Source organism: Phyllobates terribilis, unplaced genomic scaffold, assembly GCF_046119375.1.
Source record: "Phyllobates terribilis strain yellow unplaced genomic scaffold, ASM4611937v1 Scaffold_1__5_contigs__length_1240528914, whole genome shotgun sequence".
Lineage (NCBI taxonomy): Eukaryota > Metazoa > Chordata > Amphibia > Anura > Dendrobatidae > Phyllobates > Phyllobates terribilis.
This window is the reverse complement of record NW_027362761.1, coordinates 172,185,574-172,200,820: the sequence shown is the minus strand read 5'-3', so window position 1 is coordinate 172,200,820 and position 15,247 is coordinate 172,185,574. Positions and strand designations below refer to the sequence as shown.

Here is a 15,247-nt window from a genome sequence, read left to right as displayed (position 1 = left end):
GAATCACTTCATACAACCATCAACAAGCTTCTTACACCTCTCATCTGGAATTTTGGACCACTCTTCTTCTGCAAACTGCTCCAGGTCTCTAATATTTGAGGGGTGCCTTCTACCAACAGTAAGTTTAAGATCTCTCCACAGCGGTTCAATGGGATTTAGATCACGACTCATTGCTGGCCACTTCAGAACTCTCCAGCACTTTATTTCCATCCATTTCTGGCTGTTTCTTGAAGTATGTTTGGGGTCATTGTCCTGCTGGAAGACCGATGAAATAAGACGCAAATCCAGATTTCTGACACTGGACACTTCACTGCGACCCCAAATCCTTCAGTAATCTTCAGATTTCATGATGCCTTACACACAGTTAAGGCACCCAGTGCCAGAAGCAGCAAAACAACCCCAAAACATATTTGAACCTCCCACATATTTGACCGTAAATACTGTGTTCTTTTCTTTGAAGGCCTCATTCCATCTTCGGTAAACATCAGAATGATGTGTTTTACCAAAAAGCTCTATCTTGCTCTCATCTGTCCACAACACGCTTTCCCAGAAGGATTTTGGCAAACTGCAGTCTACATTTTTTATGTCTCTGTGTCACCAGTGGGGTCCTCCTGGGTCTCCTGCAATAGCATTTAATTTAATTTAATTTAATTAAAATGGCAACGGATAGTTCGCGCTGACACTGATGCATCCTGAGCCAGCAGGACAGCTTGCATTTCTCTGGAACTTGATTGGGGCTGCTTATCCACTATCCGGACTATCCTGTGTTGCAATCTTTCATAAACTTTTCTTTACTGTCCACGTCCCGGGTCGTAAACCTCTTGATTATGTTGCGCACTGTGGACAAAGGCACATCAAGATCTCTGGAGAATCACTTGTAACCTTGAGATTGTTGATATTGTTCAACAATTTTGGTTCTCAAGTCCTCAGATAGTTATCTTCTCCTTTTTCTGTTCTCCATGCCTTGTGTGGCACACACAGACACACAATGCAAAGAGTGTGTCAACTTCTCCCCTTTTTATCTGGTTTCAGGTGTGATTTTCATATTGCCCATGCCTGTTACTTGCCACAGGAGAGTTTGAACGAGTTTCACATGCTTGAAACAAAGTTGTTTACTTACATTTTTGGAAAGGTGCCAACAATTTTGTCTGGCCCATTTTTGGGGTTTTGTGTGAAATTATGTCCAATTTGCTTTTATTTCTCTGTTTTTTTTTGTGTTGTTCCAATACACACAAAGGAAATAAACAGGTGTATAACAAAATATGTGTAATTGCAATAATTTTCTGGGAGAAATACTTCGTTTTCTAGAATAATTTCAAGGGAGACAAGACTTTCGGCTATCACTGTATGCCCTCTAATATAGTAGTCTTTTTCAATATTTTCTTTCCTAAATCTATTTGTGCAAAACTGGCCCCGAAGAATAGCATTTATCTGTCAACGAAAGAAAAGAAAATATATGTATATTTTGTACATGTCAGGTCTAGTAAGAAGGCGACTGTCATGTCATGTTGTCCAATCATTTGTCTATGATGAGAAAATAAATATTTCAGATCCGTGGGTGACAGTCTCATTAAAGTGATCGCCCATGATATCAATTACCCCTTCAGTTTCAATTTAGCAATGTGCTGATATAGTGACGTCTCTCGGAGCGGCCTGTGGTGAGCCAGGGTTGTGAAGCATGACACTCTTTAAATTGCTCCCTATTGTTCTACTGTCACTGCTTGTATTGGCTTGAAAGAAATCCAGTGATATTCAGCTATTGAGGTCAAGGCGTACAGCCAAAGGAATTGAACAAGTTAGCAAATCTACTGCAGGAAAGTGGAAAGTTACTTCTGTATGGCACCTGAGCTTTGAGGATTTCTATTCTGATGACAGAATTCCAATTTAGTCATGATTGATAGTTATAGCATCTGATGGTACTCAAGATGCTGACACGGATGTTTAAGTTTTAAGACTTACCTGTTACTGCTATTGTTTTCCACCTTGGCATTAATTACAGAGTAACCTTATAAAGTATATTAAAATGTTAAAGAAAATAAATACTCTTAAATGGTACTCATTTAGAGTGGGAGAACGGTCCCTTTCCTTCTCCCTGACTATTTTATATAATATATGCCTGTAAAGTACTGTTGAGCAAAAAGATTTGGCCAAACCTGGCCCAGCCGACACGTCAATAGTCTCTGACTAATGGTCCAAGCCCTGCAAACATTCTCTTACCTGTCAGTATCCCCAGAACCTCATCTAATTAGTACATCCGTCATGTGTTCGTAATGCCGCAACACCGATGCCACAGCGGGCCTACTATTCTGAAGAAGAGCCAGGATGCTGGCAAGTATGTCCGCAGGGATCCAGTGTGGCAGCTACATACTATCAACGTGGCCACTGGACCAGCGTCCTAAAAATCTTTTTGCTGAACCCTATTGACAAGTGTAAAGCGTGATGAGGTTTCTGTGACCAAAATTACTTATTACTCACCTGCATCGCATATTTGGCGTCCACCACCGATACAATGCCTGTAAGAAGAGCAGACATACTTATATTTCAAGAATTGCAACACTGGCACCATGGTTCCCATTTTTACAGGAGTGGTTGACTCCCTTTGCTAGCTAGAATAGCACAGCATGGCATGAAAGAGCAATGGCAACCTCACTGAATGAAGGGTGAACAGAGCCTAATAGCTCAGGTATCATGCGATTATATTGTAAGGTTTAGTGATGAGCGAGTATGTTCTGTTAACCCTTTCGCCGGGTATGCTGGGGCGAGCACAGAGTAGTTACAGCTGCTCGGTGTTATGTTTGAATCACTCCCGTGTGCATGATTTGCGAGTGTTTGACAGCTTTAGTACATGTGAGGAATGTGTAAGAAATAGACATTCCTCACATGTATTAAAACTGTCAAACAGTTGCAAATCATGCACAGGGAGCGATTCAACCATATCACCGAGCAGCTATAAATACTCGGAGCTCGGCCCAAGCATACCCGGCGAAAGGGTTAACAGAACATACTCGCTCAACACTATTAAGGTCCCATTCAGTTATATACAGTCATGACGTTTTTTCTCCCCTCTAGCTAGAGCCAGGTGTACACCCAATCCCTCAAGTTCAGCAGGACTTCTATAAAGATTGCTAAATATTTGCAGCGTTCTAAAGAGACAAAAGCACAGTGGAATGAAAAAGTCAGTGGTGTTTAGTTTCCCATACTCTAGGGTTGCCCAGTCAAAAAAATGTGCTGAAAAGCTTACTAATAAAGTTCAAGTCTGAAAAGTTGCCTCGATTTTCAGCTACAATTTCCCGTCCCAAAAAGGTCTCCTACAAGTATGTGTTTACAACATTTCCTGTGTAAGCATGTGAATGGAGCGGTGTATGGAGGGGGATGGATGGATGCTTTTTTTTTAAACAAATAAAGTTTATTAAAAGTATGAGAAGGATGTATACAATCTGTACAATACTCACAAAGAAAGAATGTGATCCAATGAGATCTGACAATGAGCATATGCACAACATAAGTTCACAAAAAAACATTCTACCTAAACAATAAAAGATAAAATCAAGCAACTTAACCAGTTTATTTGCAGAAAAAAAATGGCTATGAAAAAGTATAGATGTATCATCACGGAATCAGTGGGGATGGAAACGCCTCAATTGAGCCCCAACAGCCGACTAGGAGCATGTACTAATGTGAAAACAGATGCTCATTTTGACAGCAAAGTCAGCCCCCTTCTCCTCACAGTCCTAGGGGGATATCATAGCTAATGAAATGTGGCAGTCAGCCAGCCCCTTTCACAGACAGCATTGGTTATGTGCCGACACAAGAAATATTGTCATTTGTCAAACATAAATTGGAAAAACTGTCGGGACTGGAGATTAAAGCTAAACATTCAGATTTGACTATGCTATTAAGTAATATAACATTTATCAACATTTTTCAAGCTTCGACTCTGCAGAGCCACCGTGAGTTGCTGAAACAAACTCAACAATGACTATTATGTCTCTGCAACAGCCCAGATATCTGTGCATGTGAATATTGGGAGATTGTATCCAGTCAAAATGAGCCAAATGGCATGTATATTCCAGGGCTGTGGAGTCTGTAAGCCAAACCACCGACTCCAAGTCCTCAATTTCCCTGACTCAGACTCCACAGCCCTGCCTCACTACTGAGCGTGTACATAAAGTGCAGCACAGATTCATCTCACTGCCTCACTACTGAGCATGTACATAAAGTGCAGCACAGATTCATCTCACTGCCTCACTACTGAGCATGTACATAAAGTGCAGCACAGATTCATCTCACTGCCTCACTACTGAGCGTGTACATAAAGTGCAGCACAGATTCATCTCACTGCCTCACTACTGAGCATGTACATAAAGAGCAGCACAGATTCATCTCACTGCCTCACTACTGAGCGTGTACATAAAGTGCAGCACAGATTCATCTCACTGCCTCACTACTGAGCATGTACATAAAGTGCAGCACAGATTCATCTCACTGCCTCACTACTGAGCGTGTACATAAAGTGCAGCACAGATTCATCTCACTACTGAGCATGTACATAAAGTGCAGCACAGATTCATCTCACTGCCTCACTACTGAGCATGTACATAAAGTGCAGCACAGATTCATCTCACTGCCTCACTACTGAGCATGTACATAAAGTGCAGCACAGATTCATCTCACTGCCTCACTACTGAGCATGTACATAAAGTGCAGCAGATTCATCTCACTGCCTCACTACTGAGCGTGTACATAAAGTGCAGCACAGATTCATCTCACTGCCTCACTACTGAGCGTGTACATAAAGTGCAGCACAGATTCATCTCACTGCCTCACTACTGAGCATGTACATAAAGTGTAGCACAGATTCATCTCACTGCCTCACTACTGAGCATGTACATAAAGTGCAGCAGATTCATCTCACTGCCTCACTACTGAGCATGTACATAAAGTGCAGCACAGATTCATCTCACTGCCTCACTACTGAGCGTGTACATAAAGTGCAGCACAGATTCATCTCACTGCCTCACTGCTGAGCATGTACATAAAGTGCAGCACAGATTCATCTCACTGCCTCACTACTGAGCGTGTACATAAAGTGCAGCACAGATTCATCTCACTGCCTCACTACTGAGCGTGTACATAAAGTGCAGCACAGATTCATCTCACTGCCTCACTACTGAGCGTGTACATAAAGTGCAGCACAGATTCATCTCACTACTGAGCATGTACATAAAGTGCAGCACAGATTCATCTCACTGCCTCACTGCTGAGCATGTACATAAAGTGCAGCACAGATTCATCTCACTGCCTCACTACTGAGCATGTACATAAAGTGCAGCAGATTCATCTCACTGCCTCACTGCTGAGCATGTACATAAAGTGCAGCAGATTCATCTCACTGCCTCACTACTGAGCGTGTACATAAAGTGCAGCACAGATTCATCTCACTGCCTCACTACTGAGCGTGTAAAGTGCAGCACAGATTCATCTCACTGCCTCACTACTGAGCGTGTACATAAAGTGCAGCACAGATTCATCTCACTGCCTCACTGCTGAGCATGTACATAAAGTGCAGCACAGATTCATCTCACTGCCTCACTACTGAGCGTGTACATAAAGTGCAGCACAGATTCATCTCACTGCCTCACTACTGAGCGTGTACATAAAGTGCAGCACAGATTCATCTCACTGCCTCACTACTGAGCGTGTACATAAAGTGCAGCACAGATTCATCTCACTGCCTCACTACTGAGCATGTACATAAAGTGCAGCACAGATTCATCTCACTGCCTCACTGCTGAGCATGTACATAAAGTGCAGCACAGATTCATCTCACTGCCTCACTACTGAGCATGTACATAAAGTGTAGCACAGATTCATCTCACTGCCTCACTACTGAGCATGTACATAAAGTGCAGCAGATTCATCTCACTGCCTCACTACTGAGCATGTACATAAAGTGCAGCAGATTCATCTCACTGCCTCACTACTGAGCGTGTACATAAAGTGCAGCACAGATTCATCTCACTGCCTCACTACTGAGCGTGTACATAAAGTGCAGCACAGATTCATCTCACTGCCTCACTACTGAGCGTGTACATAAAGTGCAGCACAGATTCATCTCACTGCCTCACTGCTGAGCATGTACATAAAGTGCAGCACAGATTCATCTCACTGCCTCACTACTGAGCGTGTACATAAAGTGCAGCACAGATTCATCTCACTGCCTCACTACTGAGCGTGTACATAAAGTGCAGCACAGATTCATCTCACTGCCTCACTACTGAGCGTGTACATAAAGTGCAGCACAGATTCATCTCACTGCCTCACTACTGAGCATGTACATAAAGTGCAGCACAGATTCATCTCACTGCCTCACTACTGAGCGTGTACATAAAGTGCAGCACAGATTCATCTCACTACTGAGCATGTACATAAAGTGCAGCACAGATTCATCTCACTGCCTCACTACTGAGCATGTACATAAAGTGCAGCAGATTCATCTCACTGCCTCACTGCTGAGCATGTACATAAAGTGCAGCAGATTCATCTCACTGCCTCACTACTGAGCGTGTACATAAAGTGCAGCACAGATTCATCTCACTGCCTCACTACTGAGCGTGTAAAGTGCAGCACAGATTCATCTCACTGCCTCACTACTGAGCGTGTACATAAAGTGCAGCACAGATTCATCTCACTGCCTCACTGCTGAGCATGTACATAAAGTGCAGCACAGATTCATCTCACTGCCTCACTACTGAGCGTGTACATAAAGTGCAGCACAGATTCATCTCACTGCCTCACTACTGAGCGTGTACATAAAGTGCAGCACAGATTCATCTCACTGCCTCACTACTGAGCGTGTACATAAAGTGCAGCACAGATTCATCTCACTACTGAGCATGTACATAAAGTGCAGCACAGATTCATCTCACTGCCTCACTACTGAGCGTGTACATAAAGTGCAGCACAGATTCATCTCACTGCCTCACTACTGAGCATGTACATAAAGTGCAGCACAGATTCATCTCACTGCCTCACTGCTGAGCATGTACATAAAGTGCAGCACAGATTCATCTCACTGCCTCACTACTGAGCATGTACATAAAGTGTAGCACAGATTCATCTCACTGCCTCACTACTGAGCATGTACATAAAGTGCAGCAGATTCATCTCACTGCCTCACTACTGAGCATGTACATAAAGTGCAGCAGATTCATCTCACTGCCTCACTACTGAGCGTGTACATAAAGTGCAGCACAGATTCATCTCACTGCCTCACTACTGAGCGTGTACATAAAGTGCAGCACAGATTCATCTCACTGCCTCACTACTGAGCGTGTACATAAAGTGCAGCACAGATTCATCTCACTGCCTCACTGCTGAGCATGTACATAAAGTGCAGCACAGATTCATCTCACTGCCTCACTACTGAGCGTGTACATAAAGTGCAGCACAGATTCATCTCACTGCCTCACTACTGAGCGTGTACATAAAGTGCAGCACAGATTCATCTCACTGCCTCACTACTGAGCGTGTACATAAAGTGCAGCACAGATTCATCTCACTGCCTCACTACTGAGCATGTACATAAAGTGCAGCACAGATTCATCTCACTGCCTCACTACTGAGCGTGTACATAAAGTGCAGCACAGATTCATCTCACTACTGAGCATGTACATAAAGTGCAGCACAGATTCATCTCACTGCCTCACTACTGAGCGTGTACATAAAGTGTAGCACAGATTCATCTCACTGCCTCACTACTGAGCATGTACATAAAGTGCAGCAGATTCATCTCACTGCCTCACTACTGAGCATGTACATAAAGTGCAGCAGATTCATCTCACTGCCTCACTACTGAGCATGTACATAAAGTGCAGCACAGATTCATCTCACTGCCTCACTGCTGAGCATGTACATAAAGTGCAGCACAGATTCATCTCACTGCCTCACTACTGAGCGTGTACATAAAGTGCAGCACAGATTCATCTCACTGCCTCACTACTGAGCGTGTACATAAAGTGCAGCACAGATTCATCTCACTGCCTCACTACTGAGCGTGTACATAAAGTGCAGCACAGATTCATCTCACTACTGAGCATGTACATAAAGTGCAGCACAGATTCATCTCACTGCCTCACTACTGAGCGTGTACATAAAGTGCAGCACAGATTCATCTCACTGCCTCACTACTGAGCATGTACATAAAGTGCAGCACAGATTCATCTCACTGCCTCACTGCTGAGCATGTACATAAAGTGCAGCACAGATTCATCTCACTGCCTCACTACTGAGCATGTACATAAAGTGTAGCACAGATTCATCTCACTGCCTCACTACTGAGCATGTACATAAAGTGCAGCAGATTCATCTCACTGCCTCACTACTGAGCATGTACATAAAGTGCAGCAGATTCATCTCACTGCCTCACTACTGAGCGTGTACATAAAGTGCAGCACAGATTCATCTCACTGCCTCACTACTGAGCGTGTACATAAAGTGCAGCACAGATTCATCTCACTGCCTCACTACTGAGCGTGTACATAAAGTGCAGCACAGATTCATCTCACTGCCTCACTGCTGAGCATGTACATAAAGTGCAGCACAGATTCATCTCACTGCCTCACTACTGAGCGTGTACATAAAGTGCAGCACAGATTCATCTCACTGCCTCACTACTGAGCGTGTACATAAAGTGCAGCACAGATTCATCTCACTGCCTCACTACTGAGCGTGTACATAAAGTGCAGCACAGATTCATCTCACTGCCTCACTACTGAGCATGTACATAAAGTGCAGCACAGATTCATCTCACTGCCTCACTACTGAGCGTGTACATAAAGTGCAGCACAGATTCATCTCACTACTGAGCATGTACATAAAGTGCAGCACAGATTCATCTCACTGCCTCACTACTGAGCGTGTACATAAAGTGTAGCACAGATTCATCTCACTGCCTCACTACTGAGCATGTACATAAAGTGCAGCAGATTCATCTCACTGCCTCACTACTGAGCATGTACATAAAGTGCAGCAGATTCATCTCACTGCCTCACTACTGAGCATGTACATAAAGTGCAGCACAGATTCATCTCACTGCCTCACTACTGAGCATGTACATAAAGTGCAGCACAGATTCATCTCACTGCCTCACTACTGAGCATGTACATAAAGTGTAGCACAGATTCATCTCACTGCCTCACTACTGAGCATGTACATAAAGTGCAGCAGATTCATCTCACTGCCTCACTACTGAGCATGTACATAAAGTGCAGCACAGATTCATCTCACTGCCTCACTACTGAGCATGTACATAAAGTGCAGCACAGATTCATCTCACTGCCTCACTACTGAGCATGTACATAAAGTGCAGCACAGATTCATCTCACTGCCTCACTACTGAGCGTGTACATAAAGTGCAGCACAGATTCATCTCCACTAACAGCCGAGATCCTTAGATCAGGAATAGAACAGACACTTATAGAACATTTCATAACTTTCTCTAATTCTTATGAAAACATTTACAGCACATCCTGAAATGTACTACTGTACCCAATTTATTATATATTTTAGGAGTCGGAGTCAGTCCATTTTATACCGACTCCACCAAAATGTACACCGACTCCACAGCCCTGGTATATTCGATTCAAAATAGTGTTTAATAAATCTAAAACTAAAAAAAAAAAAGAAAGGCTTACAAGCACTGGAAAAATTGTGATCCCAATACTTCCACCTGCATGCATTGTACTTACCGTCCAGGTAGATGTCACTTCCTAGCTCAGCATCAACCCAGAACATGGAAGCCACAGAACCTACAAGCATACCAAATATAAAGTCACCCATCTGAACTATCTTGTCCAATTTAGAGTTTGCACAAATTTGTTTTTTAGTTGTTTTTTTTTATATATTATAATGCAGTCATATCACATATAACGACATGCCCATCACTAAACTTTCATATATAGGGCATGTACAACATTAGGCTTCTTCTGGAGTGACAGTCTGTAAGCAACAACACGATATACCAACTTTATATTTTACATTTTCACATTTCCAAAGGCCTCTATATACAGGAGAATAAATCGTCTGAAGTTCACAATTTAAGGAAGATCTGTCAACTATCTAACGTACATGGGGCCTCCCAATAGATGGTCAGGGAAGATTAAGAAAGGGTAGTAAGAAAATAATCGTCCAATCCAGGCAAGTAAGCCACTGCCAGAACAGTCTGGTCAATCCAAGGGTTAATGTATATGGAGGAGTCTGAAGAGATAGCTGTTGTCCAACTGATCATTAGGCAGTTATCTAGGGTGTATGGGCACCTTGAGAAATGCTAGAGGCAAAATATTATTAATATATATATATATATATATATATATATATATATATATATATATATATATATATATATATATATATATATATATATACACACAGTCATATGAAAAAGTTTGGGCACCCCTATTAATCTTAAGCTTAATGTTCTATAAAAATTGGTGTTTTTGCAACAGCTATTTCAGTTTGATATATGTAATAACTGTTGGATACAGTAATGTTTCTGCCTTGAAATGAGGTTCATTGTACTAACAGAAAAAGTGCAATCTGCATTCAAACAAAATTTGACAGGTGCATAAGTATGGGCACCTCACCAGAAAAGTGACATTAATAGTTAGTAGATCCTCCTTTTGCAAAAATAACAGCCTCTAGTCGCTTCCTGTAGCTTTTAATGAGTTCCTGGATCCTGGATGAAGGTATTTTTGACCATTCCTCTTTACAAAACAATTCCAGTTCAGTTAAGTTTGATGGTCGCCGAGCATGGACAGCCCTCTTCAAATGATCCCACAGATGTTCAATGATATTCAGGTCTGGGGACTGGGATGGCCATTCTAGAACATTGTAATTGTTCCTCTGCATGAATGCCTGAGTAGATTTGGAGCCGTGTTTTGGATCATTGTCTTGCTGAAAGATCCATCCACTTTGTAACTTCATATTTATCACTGATTCTTGAACACTATTGTCAAGAATCTGCTGATACTGAGTGGAATCCATGCGTCCCTCAACTTTAACAAGATTCCCAGTGCCAGCATTGACCACACAGCCCCAAAGCATGATGGAACCTCCACCAAATTTTACTGTGGGTAGCAAGTGTTTTTCTTGGAATGCTGTGTTTTTTTGCTACCATGCATAACGCCTTTTTGTATGACCAAATAACTCAATCTTGATTTCATCAGTCCACAGGACCTTCTTCCAAAAAGAAATTGGCTTCTCCAAATGTGCTTTTGCATACCTCAGCCAACTCTGTTTGTGGCGTGCTTGCAGAAACGGCTTCTTTCGCATCACTCTCCCATACAGCTTCTCCTTGTGCAAAGTGCCTTGTATAGTTGACCGATGCACAGTGACACCATCTGCAGCAAGTTGATGCTGCAGCTCTCTGGAGGTGGTCTGAGGATTGTCCTTGACTGATCTCACCATTCTTCTTCTCTGCCTTTCTGATGTTTTTCTTGGCCTGCCACTTCTGGCCTTAACAAGAACTGTCCCTGTGTTCTTCCATTTCCTTACTATGTTCCTCACAGTGGAAAATGACAGGTTAAATCTCTGAGACAGCTTTTTGTATGCTTCCCCTGAACAACTATGTTGAATAATCTTTGTTTTCAGATCATTTGACAGTTGTTTTGAGGAGCACATGATGCCACTCTTCAGAGGAGATTCAAACAGGAGAACAACTTGCAAGTGGCCACTTTAAGTAGCTTTTCTCATGATTGCATACACCTGGCTATAAAGTTCAAAGCTCCATGAGGTTACAAAACCAAAAAAAGTGCTTTAGTAAGTCAGTAAAAAGTAGGTAGGAGTATTTAAAACAAGAAAATGATAAGGGTGCCCATACTTATGCACCTTTCAAATTTTGTTTGAATGCAGATTGCACATTTTCTGTTAGTACAATAAACCTCATTTCAAGGCAGAAACATTACTGTGTCCAACAGTTATTACATATATCAAACTGAAATAGCTGTTGCAAAAACACCAATTTTTATAAAACATTAAGCTTAAGATTAATAGGGGTGCCCAAACTTTTTCATATGACTGTATATATATATATATATATATATATATATATATATATATATATATATATATATATATATATATATATATACATACACACACATACACAGTGCCTACAAGTAGTATTCAACCCCCTGCAGATTTAGCTGGTTGACACATGCGGAATTAACTTGGCATTGTGACATTTGTACTGTAGATCAGCCTGGAAGTGGGAAATGCACTGCAGCAAATTTTTTATTTATTTATTTTTTAAAACGTTAAAAGTTAATTCAGAGTGTCATTTATTATTCAACCCCTCAAACCACAAGAATTCTGTTTGGTCCCCCTAAAGTATTAAGAAGTAGTTCAGGCACCAAGAATAATGAGCTTCACATGTGTGGATTAAAGATCTCTTTTGCCAGCCTTTTCTGACTATTTAAGACCCTCCCCAAACTTGTGAACAGCACTCAGACATGGTCAACATGGAAAAGACAAAGGAGCATTCCAAGGCCATCAGAGACAAGATCGTGGAGGGTCACAAGGCTGGCAAGGGGTACAAAAACCTTTCCAAGGAGTTGGGCCTACCTGTCTCCACTGTTGGGAGCATCATCCGTAAGTGGAAGGCTTATGGAACTACTGTTAGCCTTCCACGGCCTGGACAGCCTTTGAAAGTGTCCTCCCGTGCCGAGGCCAGGCTTGTCCGAAGAGTCAAGGCTAACCCAAGGACAACAAGGAAGGAGCTCCGGGAAGATCTCATGGCAGTGGGGACATTGGTTTCAGTCAATACCATAAGTAACGTACTCCACCGCAATGGTCTCCGTTCCAGACGAGCCTGTATGGTACCTTTACTTTCAAAGCGTCATGTCAAGGCTCGTCTACAGTTTGCTCATGATCACTTGGAGGACTCTGAGAGACTGGTTCAAGGTTCTATGGTCTGATGAGACCAAGATCGAGATCTTTGGTGCCAACCACACACGTGACGTTTGGAGACTGGATGGCACTGCATACGACCCCAAGAACACCATCCCTACAGTCAAGCATGGTGGTGGCAGCATCATGCTGTGGGGCTGTTTCTCAGCCAAGGGGCCTGGCCATCTGGTCCGCATCCATGGGAAGATGGATAGCACGGCCTACCTGGAGATTTTGGCCAAGAACCTCCACTCCTCCATCAAGGATCTTAAGATGGGTCGTAATTTCATCTTCCAACAAGACAACGACCCAAAGCACACAGCCAAGAAAACCAAGGCATGGTTCAAGAGGGAAAAAGTCAAGGTGTTGGAGTGGCCTAGTCAGTCTCCTGACCTTAACCCAATTGAAAACTTGTGGAAGGAGCTCAAGAATGAAGTCCACATGAGACACCCAAAGAACCTAGATAACTTGGAGAAGATCTGCATGGAGGAGTGGGCCAAGATAACTCCACAGACCTGTGCCGGCCTGATCAGGTCTTATAAAAGACGATTATTAGCTGTAATTGCAAACAAGGGTTATTCCACAAAATATTAAACATAGGGGTTGTATAATAATTGACCCACACTTTTATGTTTAAAATTTAATAAAATTCAACTGAGCAACATAACTTTTTGGTTTGTAAGATTTATGCTTCTGTTCATAAAACCTACTCTCGTTTGCAGTTTGAAGGCTCTAACGTATTTGCATCTTATCAAACCAGCTAAATCTGCAGGGGGTTGAATACTACTACTATATATATATATATATATATATATATATATATATATATATATATGTATATATGTGTGTGTGTGTGTGTGTGTGTGTGTGTGTGTGTGTGTGTGTGTGTATATACACACACACACACACATATACAGTGGGTACAGAAAGTACTCAGACCCCTTTGAAAAAAACAAAAATGTAGAAATTTTTGCAAATTTATTAAAAAAGAAAATCTGAAATATCACATGGTCATAAGTATTCAGACCCTTTGCTCAGTATTGAGTAGAAGCACCCTTTTGAGCTAGTACAGCCATGAGTCTTCTTGGGAATGATGCAACAAGTTTTTCACACCTGGATTTGGGGATCCTCTGCCATTCTTCCTTGCAGATCCCCTCCAGTTCCGTCAGGTTGGACGGTGAGCGTTGGTGGACAGACATTTTCAGGTCTCTCCAGAGATGCTCAATTGGGTTTAGGTCAGGGCTCTGGCTGGGCCAGTCAAGAATGGTCACAGAGTTGTTCTGAAGCCACTCCTTTGTTATTTTAGCTGTGTGCTTAGGGTCATTGTCTTGTTGGAAGGTAACCCTTCGGCCAAGTTTGAGGTTCAGAGCACTCTGGAAGACGTTTTCATCCAGGATATCTCTGTACTTGGCCGCATTCATGTTTCCTTCAATTTCAACCAGTCATCCTGTCCCTGCAGCTGAAAAACACCCCCATAGCATGATGCTGCCACCACGTTTCACTGTTGGGATTGTATTGGACAGGTGATGAACAGTGCCTGGTTTTCTCCACACATACCGCTTAGAATTATCACCAAAAAGTGCTATCTTGGGGGCGTGGCCTGGCCGGGCATGTGAGCAGACGTGAGGCAGAGGAGCTCCTGTAACCCCGTCTTATAATCCTTCTTGCCCGAGGGAAATAATACGTCTAAAAGAACTTACCCGGTGGCCTGAGATCTCAGGAGTGCGGGGGAGCAACCTGCAGTGCAGCACAGGATAACCCGGCGAGACAGCAAGCTGAGGCAGGCGGCCGGCACAACGCAGCACGAGGGGCAAAATGGCGCCGCGGCCTCTGAGGCAGTGGCCGAGACTCCAAGGGAGCGGGAGAAGCGCATGGAGGTAGCGGACCGGCTCTCCAAGTATGCACATGATGTAGGAGCTGAGGAGCCTCCACCCGGCCGGACTGTGCAGACATCAAAAAGCAGGGTAACAGAGGGGGAGGTGGAGAAGGCAGCACAAGAGATACAGGGGAAGCCACATGAAGAGAAAGTACAGGCTGCCAGAACAACAACTACCCAGCAGGGAGACTCAGGTTACCAGTGGTGCTGACTCAGTGGTGCTGGCAGAGGATGGTGAGCCTACTTTAAAGGATGTGCTGCTGGCCATCTCACATAGTAAAGCAGATCTCACTGAACATATAGGGTCTGTGAAAGTGGACATATCTCATATACGCCATGACATGCAGAAAATGAGCGAGCGCCTCACTGCAAAAGAGGGCAGAGTGGGGGATTTGGAAGATACTGTGACTCCTATGACTAAAACAC

At 43.0% G+C, this 15,247-nt stretch overlaps 1 protein-coding gene across 3 annotated transcripts in view; it reads right to left on the bottom strand.

The window, feature by feature from the left end:
- Nucleotides 1-15,247, bottom strand: part of LOC141249100 (zinc-regulated GTPase metalloprotein activator 1-like) — a 123,560-nt gene that overhangs the window by 44,543 nt on the left and 63,770 nt on the right. For all 3 annotated transcript variants that reach the window (XM_073669564.1, XM_073669581.1, XM_073669542.1), the window contains exons 6-7: nt 9,750-9,809; nt 2,476-2,513 (exon numbers count right to left, since the gene is read on the bottom strand). In XM_073669564.1, coding sequence (XP_073525665.1) covers nt 2,476-2,513; nt 9,750-9,809 — 98 coding nt within the window. The remainder of the gene's footprint in view (nt 1-2,475; nt 2,514-9,749; nt 9,810-15,247) is intronic.